The following is a 14,685-nucleotide window of genomic DNA, read 5'->3' as shown; positions in this document are numbered from 1 at the left end:
AATTAAAATTAATTGGTAGATTATCATCCCCACCCGCCCCTCAAAAACTTTATTTTAATTTTTTTTATTTTTGCAAAAATTACGATTTGAAACAAACTTGCTTCCCAGTGACATGAGTGACTGATTAAAGTCACAGAATGTTGGTTTTATATCTTCTACGAAGGATTCTTTGAATGTTAACTTGATTAACACTTTGTGTGATGCCTTTTGTCATTTTTTTTTTTCTCGGGAAATAAAAATTAAAAAATAAAATCCTCCCACCCGCCCCATATTTTTTTTGTGACCCTGGATGATAATCTGCTAATTAAGTTGAATTGGCCTAAGGTTTATTCTACTGTAAAGAACATGTGGATTTGTTTAGCACTAAATTGAATGACGGAGATTGATATTTACAACATGCACTGATCAACTCGTGGTGGTCATGCAGTTTATCATGATACAATTACTGATGTTACCATCACTGGGGGACTACATTAGTTTCACTGACCCATGAATACTTAATCCCTAATTCAATCAATTCAATTAATATTTTTAAAAATCAATAGATTTCATAGAGGACCAATTCTATGCATTATATTACTTGATATTGCACAAGAATGCTTGAAGTGAGGTAAATACTTTTATAATAATTTTTTATACCCCCCGCAACAAGTTGTGTGGGGGGGGGGGGGGGGGGGGGTATACTGGAATCGGGTTGTCCGTCTGTCTGTCCGTCCGTCCATCCGTCTGTAGACGCAATGGTTTCCGGGCTCTAAAGCATTATCCTTTCCACCTACAGTCACCATATAATATATATGGACTACCCATGGGATGAAGATGTTCCCTATCGATTTTGGGGTCAAAGGTCAAGCGCACTGGACATCGAAGTAGCAATATGGTTTCCGGGCTCTAAAGCGTTATCCTTTCCACCTACAGTCACCATATCATACATATGGACTACCCATGGGATGAAGATGTTCCCTATCGATTTTGGGGTCAAAAGGTCAAAGGTCACGCGCACTGGACATCGAAGTAGCAATATGATTTGGTTTGTTATGCCATTTGTTTTTTACACTCAGAAAAGAGGTAGTTTATACCTATTACCAACACCCTTTGGGAGATTGGGGTAAGCGGGGGGTATTCTTAGTGAGCATTGCTCACAGTACCTCTTGTTTTTTCTGAAATTGATTTAACCTGAATGGCTGGTTTATGTATTTCCAGGGCCGTTCATTGTGATGCTGTCCCACATGGTAAAGGACCTCCTGAGATTTGCATTCTTGTACTTGGAGTTTTATCTTCCATTTGGTAAGTTAGGAATGAGAATGACGTTCTCTTCAGGTAAAAGCACCTGCAAATGTAGAGAAAAACCTAAAGTAGGCCATTATTCTTCAAACAATTGACTTGCATAACATACAGTCTGATTAAAACCACCCCTTTCTCCTGACACTCGTCAGCCCAATGGTGAGATGATGAGTCTGGGGTCTGACTTTGATCAGACTGCTTGACATAGTTTACTTTTGATTTTACTACTCCAAGTGTATGTTGAAAAATGTGGTAAATCTTTATTGGGTTTGTAAGTATCATTTCTTCATATTCTGAAAGATAAATATATAATGTTTTAATTAAGGCTTTCGAACTGAAAAGACTGAAAATATATAAATGACGTTTTCAAAACTTTGCAGATTATTTTAAACAACCAGAATATAGTTTTAATGAAAGAAGTCATTATTTTGGCATTAGAAATATTCAGAAGAACTGGAAGAGTTGTGTTGATTACAATTGTTCTGTATTAAAAGTCTGCGCATTCTGGATGATATTTGGAGGAAGCAAAAGAGATTACAATGACTACAACACACTCCTGGAGGTGGAAGGATACACAAATTTTGGGGATGTGTTCTACAGTCTCTTCAGACTGACTCTAGTGGATGAATATGACTGGACTGTGAGTGTTGAATGACTTAGGAACTCAGTAAGACTGATCTGATTATAATACTCCCAGATTAATGTACTCATACTTCGCAAAGCCATTTGGCTCTCAGAAAAAATCTTTTGTATGTTCCTGTAAATGGAGTTTCGGGGATAATACAGTTTCTGGTTTCATCTGTTTGTTTGCAAAAACTTTCTTTGCTGCTGCATTTGTAGATGTGTTTTCTGTATGTGTTTGTGAAATATCTTTATCTTGACTAGTATTTACAATTATATGTTCATCAATACTGTGTTACATCTAATGCGTCACTGTCTGTATTTCTCAACAGAATATGCAAAAGGTAGATCCAATTATGGCTAAGATTCTAGTCGGCTTCTGGTTGGCCCTGTCTGCAGTTCTCTGTCTGAATCTCTTCATTGCCCTGCTGTCTGACACATTTCAAAGGTAGGTACATGCAATTACACATTGTTTTTTTTATTTCAAAGGTACGCACATACAATTACACATTGTGTTAATATTTCAAAGGTACGCATATACAATTACACATTGTTTTATTATTTCAAAGGTACGCACATACAATTACACATTGTGTTAATATTTCGAACATTCACATATATACAATTACACATTGTTAGGAAGGGGTAGCTTAATTAGTAATTAAGAGATATTAGTTGCTCATACTTAGCACAAAAAATGCTTATGACCACAGTCAATACAATTAGACATTTTTTTTTTAATCATAAGGACATCCAGTTTTCAGATTTTAAAACATACACCTTTCACATTTAACACTTCTACTTTTTTACTGTATGATAAGTAATACTCTGTTGTTTGCTAAAGCCAATTAGGCTCTTCTAAACCAAATGTAATGTAGCCATTGAGAGGTGTAGCACATAATTAGGCTCTTCTAAACCAAATGTAATGTAGCCATTGAGAGGTGTAGCACATATGTTAGAAGTGTGGTGTGTGAATGGATGTGTTGTTCTAAGGCTACGGTCCATCTTATGCTGGTTTTCTGTACAGAGTGTTTGATAACCAAAGTTAAACAAAATTCTCAAACAAATCGTTGTAAGAAATCACAAACAAATCATTGATTTCAAGATGATTTATAACTGATGAAAATTCCCATGTAAATACGGTTACCAATCACCTCCAACACATTGTAAACAAATCACTTCATTTCCACATTGTAGGCATGCATGTACAGCTATCTACAATGTACAAACAAATCACTTCATTTCCACATTGTAGGCATGTACACCTATCTACAATGTACAAACAAATCACTTCATTTCCACATTGTAGGCATGTATGTACAGCTATCTACAATGTACAAACAAATCACTTCATTTCCACATTGTAGGCATGCATGTACACCTATCTACAATGTACAAACAAATCACAACCAAATCACATCTGTTAATTAACAAATTGATTAAGTCAATGCTGTCATGCTGGTTATATTTACAGAGTGTATGATAATACTGTCATGCTGTCAATACTGTCATGCTGGTTATATTTACAGAGTGTATGATAATGCTGTCCATGCTGGTTATATTTACAGAGTGTATGATAATGCTGTCATGCTGGTTATATTTACAGAGTGTATGATAATGCTGGCATGCTGGTTATATTTACAGAGTGTATGATAATGCTGTCATGCTGGTTATATTTACAGAGTGTATGATAATGCTGTCAATACTGTCATACTGGTTATATTTACAGAGTGTATGATAATGCTGTCATGCTGGTTATATTTACAGAGTGTATGATAATGCTGTCCATGCTGGTTATATTTACAGAGTGTATGATAATGCTGTCATGCTGGTTATATTTACAGAGTGTATGATACTGTCATGCTGTCATACTGTCATGCTGTCAATACTGTCATGCTGGTTATATTTACAGAGTGTATGATAATACTGTCATACTGGTTATATTTACAGAGTGTATGACAACGCCCAAGCCAATGCTGTCATGCAGAAAGCTCTTATGACCCTCAGCATTTGGGAAAATATGTCTGAATCCAGACGCAATATATTCAACATTCATATGGAAACTTCTTGCAATCCCTGGAATGAGTACTATGATGATGATATGACAGAGGAGGGTGAGGAGGACATGAAAAAGGTCACCATGCAGATCAAGGTCAGAGTGCTCATTCAAGGCCAAAAATCATCACTTCAGTTTATACTAGTATATGAACAAAAAAAATCATAATTGTCTGGTAACATAATTATGTAAAAATGTAATTACCTATTTTTAGGATGATCTGGATGACTTGAGAGATGTTTTTGATTCAAAGTTTGGAAAACGGAAAGAGGTAAGGGATGACTAGTTAGGAATCTGCGGTACTGACTGAGGTACAAAATCACGGTCATAATTCACCCTATAGAATCACATTGTTTATTGATTTAACTCTTGAATTCAGTTACATGAAGACGGATGGCCACCAGGATCTGGGGTAATTTTGTCATCTTTTCATAGTTCTGTATTATAGGAACCCTCCCTAATATTATATCACAGTCTGTGGGTGTACACACTGGTAGCCTGAATTAATATGTACTATTACTACAGTAACTTGATCCGAAGGGTCGGATTACATCAAGTTGACAGGCGCGAATCATCAGATCACACTAAACGTGAAGCGTCGAGTTTGATCTGATGATCCACACCTGTCATCTCAACGTGATCCAACTCTTCAGATCAAGTTACTGTAGCAATGATAAATTTATTATATACCCCCTTGTGCATTTTAAATCCACATTTATAAGATAATAAATGTAATCCAAATTATCAAAAACACTCGGATATTGCAGTGAAATTATATTTTGTGATGGCAGTTTTGTTTGTGACACGTTCACTATTTTCCACAAAAAACGTTGCGTTGATGCATTGTGACATCATCAGCTTCAGAGGAAACTGATACGGAATCAGAAAACCTTAGTGTGGTGATCCAGGAAATCGAATCATACTCTGAAATTCTCGGTATCAAAAAACGAAACTGAGGGGTATATGATAAATGACATTATATACAACACCCCTGTTACTATGCAGTTTTTTGCAGCTGGTGATCTCTCGTGTAAAACACTTGAAGCATTTGCCACTGTGAAAGTTCGTAATGTAGGTTGGGGTAACTTATGGTTTAGGACTTTTGTGTACCATATCTGCACGAGCCAGTGCCATATCTGCACGAGCAGGGCAACATTTGGAGCCATGTTTAAGATCAGGGAGATAGTTAACTATTTCATGGATCTGATGTGTAATTTTTTTGTGTTTTTGTCTTTTGGGTTGGTTTTTTTTAGCTTTCATTATCATAATTGTGCTCTTTAAAAGGTTCTTATTAATTGATATACTATATTGCACAAAATATATTCATTTCACAGCAATAATTTTTTCAGTACTTTTTTTTTTATGTTCTTTGCCTTGTAAAGCACATATACTGATGCATATAAAAATGCTTTATCAATGTTTTGAATTATTACTTACAAATGGAAGAGGTGAAGAAATTGTGGCAGAGGGAAATGGTTTCCAATCTTACTTCACATCCTGAATTTAAGTCCAAATATCAGAGTACTGGAATGTTTTTCAGAACACTTATTTAATTCTCTGTGTGCAGGTTTGCACATAAGGCCACTAAGTTTTCTATTATTATTAACACTCATATCCTTGTTAATTTATTTGATAGACCATTAGACATTTTCATTCTAAACTCATAGATTAGTGAAATTTCTCTTGTTACATATGGAACAATTCTAAAGGTCTGAAAGGTGATTATATATGTTGGGGGTTGTACTTTTGTTATGTGTGGAGCTATTCTGAAGGTGATATTATTTGTTAGGGGTTGTACTTTTGATATTGATGAGTACTTCACTTTCAAATACTCACTTCATAATGTGCCAATCTGATTAAGATAAGATCTTTTGATCCGCTCCGTTATTGTTATGTCGCTACACAAAGACGAAGCGGTAGCGGATTCAAAACAGCTAATTTTAATTAGATTGTATTGTACCTGCAGTTATCTAAGAACACCTTTTATATTTCCAAAGGCTACATCTAATACCAAAGCAAACATTTCAGCAAATGTGTTTTTATACACACACACCCCCCCCCCCACCCCCTTTGAAAAGAGGTGGCATATTGTTTTGCACCCTGCTAGTTGGTCAGTCTGTTGGTCTGTAGATTAAGTTGTCTTGTCCACTTGATATTTAACTCTTTGCTTGATAGTTACCAAACTTGGTACAGTGGTTTTCCCTGGAAAGTAAATGACCCCTGTCACAAGGTCAAAGGTCAAGATAGAAGATGTTGTCCACTAATATCTTGAGAACCCTGTGCTTGGTAGACATCAGACTTGGTACACTAAGTAGATTTCACCTATTGATTTTTAGGTCAAATGTCAAATAACAAGGGTCAAACTAGACATATAAAGATATTGTTCACCCAATATCCTGAGAATCTTTTGCTTGACAGACATCAAACTTACATGTAGTAAATTGGTTCCCTCTAAGAAGTAGATAGATTTTTAGGTCAAAGGTCAAACTGAACTTATTAATAAATTTTCTATTCAAATTTTTTATAACTCTTTGCTTGACAGGCATCAAACTTGGTGCACTGGTACATCATAAGCAGTAGATGGCTCCCATTGTTTTTCAAGTCACAAGGTCAAAGGTCATGATTATTTTGAAATTTATGCTCAGTATCTTGAGAGAAAAACTTAGATTTAGTAAAAACGCTTATAACGAATTCATGCTTATTGTGCAGTGATAGTTCTTCTCCTACGAGAGGAAATTAATGAAAATTTTATTGATTGGTTTTAATATTATCATTTTTACTGTATTTTGATTGCCCCTGAATAGTATTTTTCACTTTCATTACTTTCATTCTCAATCTAAAAGTTGATCCTTTTCAATATTGCCACACAGGGGGCATGTATGCATCAAAATCATTTCTTGTTTACAGTGGATTATAGGACTTGGAAAACAGTAGAGTAGATTTATTTAACGAATGTAGTAGTAGTGCGAAAGAATGTATAGTGTTATATGGGGTTTGTTGTTTGTACTTTTTAGGGGAAACATTTAAAGAAAGCAAATAAAAAACTTTGTTTTATGTTAAGGAAGAAGAGGAGGAAGATTTAAACAACAAATCTCGAATGGTTGATGTAGAAAGATTTGAGAATGAGATTGGGATTCTCCGAGACAGCCTTACAGAGCTCCGAGTTCGTCAAGATGACATGATGGATAATCTACAGAAGGGAATGAACAACATTACCAACCTGTTGAATGAGATGATGGGGCACCCACAGGGATCCCGAGGTTAGTCAGTAGTTGAATGAGATGATGGGGCACCCACAGGGATCCCGAGGTTAGTCAGTAGTTGAATAAGATGATGGGGCACCCACAGGGATCCCGAGGTTAGTCAGTAGTTGAATGAGATAATGGGGCAGCCACAGGGATCCAGAGGTTAGTCAGTAGTTGAATGAAATGATGGGGCACCCACAGGGATCCCGAGGTTAGTCAGTAGTTGAATGAGATGATGGGGCACCCACAGGGATCCCAAGGTTAGTCAGTAGTTGAATGAGATGATGGGGCACCCACAGGGATCCCGAGGTTAGTCAGTAGTTGAATGAAATGATGGGGCACCCACAGGGATCCCGAGGTTAGTCAGTAGTTGAATAAGATGATGGGGCACCCACAGGGATCCCGAGGTTAGTCAGTAGTTGAATGAAATGATGGGGCACCCACAGGGATCCCGAGGTTAGTCAGTAGTTGAATGAGATAATGGGGCACCCACAGGGATCCCGAGGTTAGTCAGTAGTTGAATGAGATGATGGGGCACCCACAGGGATCCCGAGGTCAGTCAGTAGTTGAATGAGATGATGGGGCACCCACAGGGATCCCGAGGTTAGTCAGTAGTTGAATGAGATGATAGGGCACCCACAGGGATCCCGAGGTTAGTCAGTAGTTGAATGAGATGATGGGGCACCCACAGGGATCCTGAGGTTAGTCAGTAGTTGAATAAGATGATGGGGCACCCACAGGGATCCCGAGGTTAGTCAGTAGTTGAATGAGATGATGGGGCACCCACAGGGATCCTGGGGTTAATCAGTAGTTGAATAAGATGATGGGGCACCCACAGGGATCCCGAGGTTAGTCAGTAGTTGAATAAGATGATGGGGCACCCACAGGGATCCTGGGGTTAGTCAGCAGTTGGACTTTAGTATGGGATTTTTATACATATGTTAAGTCTCTGAGGACATATGTAATGTATGCCTATAATATTGACAAGTTTATTTTTGCTGTTTTTCAAGACATTGTATGTCAAAATTATACTTTTATTAGGGTTGTCCAGTAAAATAATGGAAGAAATTGTCTAAAGTAAAAAAAAAAAAAAAAAAATCAACGCTGTGTTCTAAAAAAACAAATCCACTACCCTTTGGTTTGTCATTGTGTAATACGCGTAGCAAATATCAAATAAATACGTGCACACTACAGTGGGAACAGCAAATTATCCGTTGTGAAAATTCTGCTAAGAAAATTTGGATCAGCCCTACGATGATCTAGGAAATTCACTGATGCATGCTCTCAAGCTGTCTTGATTCTTCGTAAGCAGGCAAGGGACCGGTGTCACCAAACACTTTGGGCATTCTGAATTTTTGTAAGCAGGGAAGGGACCGGTGTCACCAAACACTTGGGGCATTCTGAATTTTTGTAAGCAGACAAGGGACCGGTCTTACCAACACTTGGGGCATTCTGAATTTTTGTAAGCAGACAAGGGACCGGTTTCACCAACACTTGGGGCATTCTGAATTTTTTGTTGTTATGATATGAATGATACCTCACCACATCAAACTATAAGACAATTTTGTAAACTGTTATTTGCTGGACTGTTATCTTTCACTGCTTTTGTCTACCACAGAACCTGGTACCAAAACTTCCACTTAGAAATTGTTCCTGCCATTTGTGTACTAAAGATCTAGTCTAAGAGATATTTTAGCTGGTGCTGTATAGGGGTCATACACAGAAGTGAATTGCTCTCCAATGCATTGTAACATTATCAGACATTGCCATTTTTCATCTGTCCTGTTTACTGTAGTTCTCAAAAGATGCCATAATAGATAGTATCATGAAATCTGATTTACCACAACCTGATTTATTTATAAATGTTTTTATTATGAAATATTACTTGCATATTTTCATATGAAACTCTGAATTTTTCGTTGTGTCCAATAGGGCATACTATGCTCATAATCATGTGTAAGAAAATATTTTTGTTTGTCTATATCTTAATTATCCTTAAAAATAAAGTTATACATATACTCAAATATGATAGATTGACACTTTTTTTAAAAGAAAATTTCAGCATCGTGCATGCTTTAATTATTTTTCATTATTCATTATGTCTTCTATTTCACCAGACAACCCTGATATGCTATGGTTTTGTAAAATGATACTGATATTGACCTGATTTATATACCGTGTAAGAGGAATTTTTAGCAATTAAGACACAAATTTAGCAATTTTTCCATTAAAATGGTTATATGTACTTAGCAAGAGCGAATTTTAGCGACTATCTGATTATACGGAAGTAAGTAAATCAAATGTTCTCTTATAGAAAAATGTTTAAAATTCAATTAAATTTTGTTTCAGATGTTGACATAGTATCAGAATCTACTCAACAAAGATCTGCAAGAAGGTAAAATTAATGCATAATGGATTTTTGAGTTTAAATTTTTTAAAAAGGTTTAGAAATAAATGAAATCTGGCTTCCAAACATTGTGTATTGTAGCCGTTCAAAGAAATCCAAAAAAAGAAAAGACAGCCAGCAGATTATCCATGAAGAGGAAACAAGTTTGTTAGAGCCAGAAAGTGAGTGGACGAAAAATATTCCTAACATATCGAAATACTCTGTATACTCTCTAGATGGATTACTGTGACTGCAGAGACTGTAATAAAATACAGACCTGTAGAGTTATAAATCTTTGATTAATGAATTTCAGTATATCACATATTATGACTTGTTTTAGGGCATGTTGAACATCAGGTATGCAAGAGCATGATCTGCATATGATCATTTTTTGAATCGAGGAAGGCTTCTGACAAATAAGTTGATGTTACAGGAGGTTTCAACAGTCTCCTTTAAAATTGGCATTTTTCAAATTCTTTGTTATATATAAATGATCTAATTTACAAATACGTGTCATGAGGGTGAATGTTGTCTGATACATTTCATATCAATTGTCAGGCTGTTTTGACTTTACATACTGATTTTGACTATGGATTACTCTGTTTACCTGATGGAGATATAGGGCTCACAGTGGGTATGACTGATCAACGGGGGATGCTTACTCCTCCTAGGCACCTGATTACACTTATGAATGTTCCACGAGTTCATCTTTGCTCTTTTTTTATAATTGTATTCTCTATGGTATTTATCATATTCATTGCTGTCCGGTTTTTGTTTTTTTTTGCTTTTCATATTCTTGAACAGATCCTGATTTTTGGGGTTGGGGGTGCAGACCAATGTTTCCCCAAAGTGGTCCAACCTACACAGGTGTCTATATATACAATTGAAACCACTGCAGAAACACAGGCAAAAATTATGTAATTTTGACAATATCATGGGAGGGTCTGGGCCCTCCTCCCCTTTTGGATCTCTGCTTGAAAATTGACACTACAATCATTGAAATTTGGGCATTGACCATGACTTACTGAGAGTGTGATACAAATCTCTAGCTTTCCTGTGAAAAGTGTAAAAAAAAAAAAAAAAAAAAAAAACATGAATTCTTGGAGTCAGCTAAATTGAATATTAAAAAAAGAATAGAATCATGCCTCCCAATCTAATTAAAATCAGATCTTTTGATCCGCTCATGTAGATCACTACACAAGGATCTGAAGTAACCCAATAGAGGGTCACGTCTGCATGACCTTTTGTTAAACCAATCAAATACATGCTGTTAGATTTCTGCCAGTGATGCTCTTGTGTCAATTTACATAAGTAAAGATGACTGTGTCCATGACTGGAGGCTGCACACCTGTCCAAACATGCAATGTAAATAATACATGTATCTGCATTCCCTATGGGTTTTGTATTATTTGCATGTTAAAAATACCGATGGAGAGGAAACAATAGAAAAAAATCTTGGATAGAAAATTCAAATTGACCTACGAAAGAAAACAGTTGATTAGCAGCGCTCGAAACCTCGACATTGTTGAAAGAACCGATACAGGTGTGTGCCAGAAATGTTTAGGTCGGTAGAAACGTTTAAAGAATCCTTAGAGCTAAAAGACAACTATTCAAATCGTACCCATCACTATACATACATGAATCATAATTAACAATTTATCAAATTTGGTTGTATATTTATCTTGTGCGGTTTTGTTGTATGTGTGAATCGAATGAATTAAGACATTTATTGCGAAAGTTTTGAAGAGAGATGCGAGCACATAAAGTTTTACAGTGTGGAATAAACTTCGTTGGAGAGAGATTACTGTGACTTGTTTCCAAATTAACTGGGACGTCATTATCTGTATGACACAATCTGATTGGCTTATAGTTCTCATTAATATTCCAAACGAAAGGTCATGCAGATGTGACCCTCTTGGGTTATTTCAGATATTTGTGTAGCGGTCTACGTGAGCAGATCAAAGGATCTGATTTTAATCAGATTGCATGCCTCCAGGCCTGGATTTATCAAAGACAAGAACTTCATTTGAAACTTGAGATTTTACAAAATTTGACTGCGCAAATAAAAGAAAACTTAAGTTGAAGATTTTTTCGAGAAATCCGTGCTGGACTTCTTTGTGATTGTACAGTGTGAAATGATGTTAATCTATTCATTTCAGCCCCCTCTCCTCCATCGTACCAACAGCTGTTACAAACGCCACCCACAGTAGATGTTTCTATGGCAGATTTTTCTCCTCGTGAAATCACTCAAACATCGCAACCATCATTTAGTCCCAGAGGACCACAGGTAAAATTCTTACAAGGCACATAGATCAACTCAATTTTAGACACAGATGCTTGATGTTATAAACAAATTTAACAGGCACTGAAAATCATGTACTTACACTAAATATCAACAATCCCCCCCCCCCCCTTTCCCCTCCCTTCCACATGGTCAGCCATTTTGTATCACATGTTGTAAAATTTCCCCATAAATTCCATCAAAAACAATACTGTAATTCTTTTCTGTCAAACATACATTTCTAAATTGAATCTGTTTAACCTGCAATATTAAAATCCATGACACATGCATTCTATTTATTACAATATGACCCGAAACTCAGTCTACTGCTGATTTGCACTGAAAGAGGGACAAACGTTGATTCTGATTTGCTGATGTAATTAGAGCTATAACTATTATAAATTAGAAAGTACATGTACATGTATCATTGATGAAATGTGTGTGCATAACAAGGGATTCTTATTCTTACTTACCAGTAAGTTACCAGTATAATTTCTCAAACTCCCTGTGTTTTTAAACACATACGTATTAATTATCATTGATACTTTCAAAAAATTTGGTTCACTTTATGCAAAAATGATCCCACTGGTTTGCTGTTCAAAGAAATGTCCACTTGTACCCATTATTCTAAATGTCCACTTGTATCCATTATTCTGAATGTCCACTTGTACCCATTATTCTGAATGTCCACTTGTGCCCATTATCTAAATGTCCACTTGTGCCCATTATCTAAATGTTCACTTGTGCCCATTATTCTGAATGTCCACTTGTACCCATTATTCTAATGTCCACTTGTGCCCATTATTCTGAATGTCCACTTGTGCCCATTATCTAAATGTTCACTTGTGCCCATTATTCTGAATGTCCACTTGTACCCATTATTCTGAATGTCCACTTGTGCCCATTATTCTGAATGTCCACTTGTACCCATTATTCTGAATGTCCACTTGTGCCCATTATTCTAAATTTCCACGTGTGCCCATTATTCTAAATGTCCACTTGTGCCCATTATTCTAAATGTCCACTTGTGCCCATTATTCTGAATGAATATAAAGAAGAGATTTCATACTATAATCGACTATAATTTAAAGCATTTCTATTATGAAGATTAAAGATTATCAGGAAAAACGGCTGACAAATTTACATACTTGATAATGGGAACATGTACAGAAAAAAAAAAAAAAAAAATAGTTATTCTTTCTATGGAGTATCTAATATTGTTTGTATGTGTGTTTTAGGATGGCCAAGATCCCTCCACAGAGTGTTAAGACAGATTGAGGTACAAGTTATCTGTGATATGTTCAGTGACTGGTAGCAGGAATGAAAATGGTCCCTGTGACAGGAAAAATAGAGTTACACCAGCATTTACTTTTCATTTCTTACTTTTTTATATTCTTACAGATAGTATTTATACCAACTATTGTTATTTCATGCATGTCTGAGATATATCGGGTAATCAATTTTTAAAGAGATATTTTTGTATAGAATTTAATTTGGTAGGGATTTAATGTTCTGTATTTTTGTATTTCTCTCATTTTGTGATATTTTTTTCCCGTCCATTTACATGAATTTCTGTATTTCTTGGAATTTTTTTTTTTATGATTAATACATCAATACATGTATAATTTTTTATCTATCTATATGTTCACTATATGTATTCTCAACAAACTGTATACTGTAGGTGCTATGGGTTTTTCTGCTTTTTGTAGATTTAAAGTCATCACTTTCTCTGTATTAGCCTGATCCCACTTCTGGTATATCCAGGGATCTGTATCTGCCCAACTCTCTATTTTGTATTCCTTTTGAGAGTTATGAGATTTACCACTGTTCATTATCTTCACCTTTCATAAGTCAACTCTCTGTATAAGTCATCTGCACAATTTAGTTAATAGTGATTACAATATACTGTTCAATATCATGGGAAGTTTATCAAGCTGAACCAATACAATGATAAAACTGAGTAATTTATAAGCACACAGTATATTGGGATTATGTAGGTTTTTAGGAAAGAAAATTTAATAAATGTCAGTAAAACTTTTACGGATTTGTGGTTCCTAAAAATTGGGTTCAAGTCACAGGCAATTATATCACTGAATTAGGTTCGAATTTACTATACAATGTACTCTTTAGTTGTAAAATTGAACCCAAGCGATATAATATTACCTGTGGGTTCAAAAAGCACTTTGTACATTGATTTTGATACATAGTGATAGCAACTGACATTCTGAATTACATGTAACAGCACCAGTGTTGGAAATTACAGCTTGCCCAATCACCCAAGACGATTTATTTCTCAGGCAGCTGGGGACAAAATTTTGTATGATAGCCCGGCGGTCGAACTAATTTTAACAGCCAGTGCACAACGACAAATATCGCAGCCCCTAAGCTTTATTAATCAATTCATTCCTGTAGAACAATAAACATCACAAGAACTGGCAGAGTTTGACCACGGCTGGCAACTTTTGAGTGTAGCCAGCTCTTTGACTGGCTTACAATTTTACTGAGATCATTAGATTATTTGTTTATTAGTATATTGTTTCATTAAATGTATTCAATGATTTAATAAAACAATATTTTTTTAATTTCTTTTACATGGGTGTAAATAAACAGGAAATAGGCGTGTATAGCATATGATATTTATTTCAATTATGCATAAGTCTTTGCCAATGTGGTGCCAAATAAATTGAAGTCTTTTCATATATTGGTGATATCGTTTTGGATATAAACTTAATTTTTGTGTTTCCATCATTTTGTTTTCAAATCTGTTGGGTTTAATGTAACCATGAATGAGAGCATGTCATTTTGAATCTTGGTA

General features: G+C 35.7%; 1 protein-coding gene across 2 annotated transcripts in view; it reads left to right on the top strand.

The window, feature by feature from the left end:
* LOC125668752 (transient receptor potential cation channel subfamily V member 1-like) overlaps window positions 1-13,908 on the top strand; it is a 33,626-nt gene extending 19,718 nt beyond the window's left edge. Inside the window, exons 15-25 of one of the 2 annotated variants that reach the window (XM_048903138.2) lie at window positions 1,201-1,284; window positions 1,776-1,921; window positions 2,235-2,350; window positions 3,853-4,054; window positions 4,173-4,229; window positions 4,338-4,370; window positions 7,020-7,218; window positions 9,553-9,598; window positions 9,692-9,771; window positions 11,749-11,876; window positions 13,109-13,908. In XM_048903138.2, the coding sequence (XP_048759095.2) occupies window positions 1,201-1,284; window positions 1,776-1,921; window positions 2,235-2,350; window positions 3,853-4,054; window positions 4,173-4,229; window positions 4,338-4,370; window positions 7,020-7,218; window positions 9,553-9,598; window positions 9,692-9,771; window positions 11,749-11,876; window positions 13,109-13,138 (1,121 nt within the window). In that variant the 3' untranslated portion in view covers window positions 13,139-13,908. The remainder of the gene's footprint in view (window positions 1-1,200; window positions 1,285-1,775; window positions 1,922-2,234; window positions 2,351-3,852; window positions 4,055-4,172; window positions 4,230-4,337; window positions 4,371-7,019; window positions 7,219-9,552; window positions 9,599-9,691; window positions 9,772-11,748; window positions 11,877-13,108) is intronic. The other variant, XM_048903139.2, reaches the window with a different exon arrangement.
* The last annotated feature ends 777 nt before the right edge of the window (window positions 13,909-14,685 follow it).

The sequence above is a fragment of the Ostrea edulis genome, chromosome 4 (assembly GCF_947568905.1).
Source record: "Ostrea edulis chromosome 4, xbOstEdul1.1, whole genome shotgun sequence".
In the NCBI taxonomy this organism is placed as follows: Eukaryota; Metazoa; Mollusca; class Bivalvia; order Ostreida; family Ostreidae; genus Ostrea; species Ostrea edulis.
This window is presented reverse-complemented; position numbering and strand designations above follow the sequence as displayed.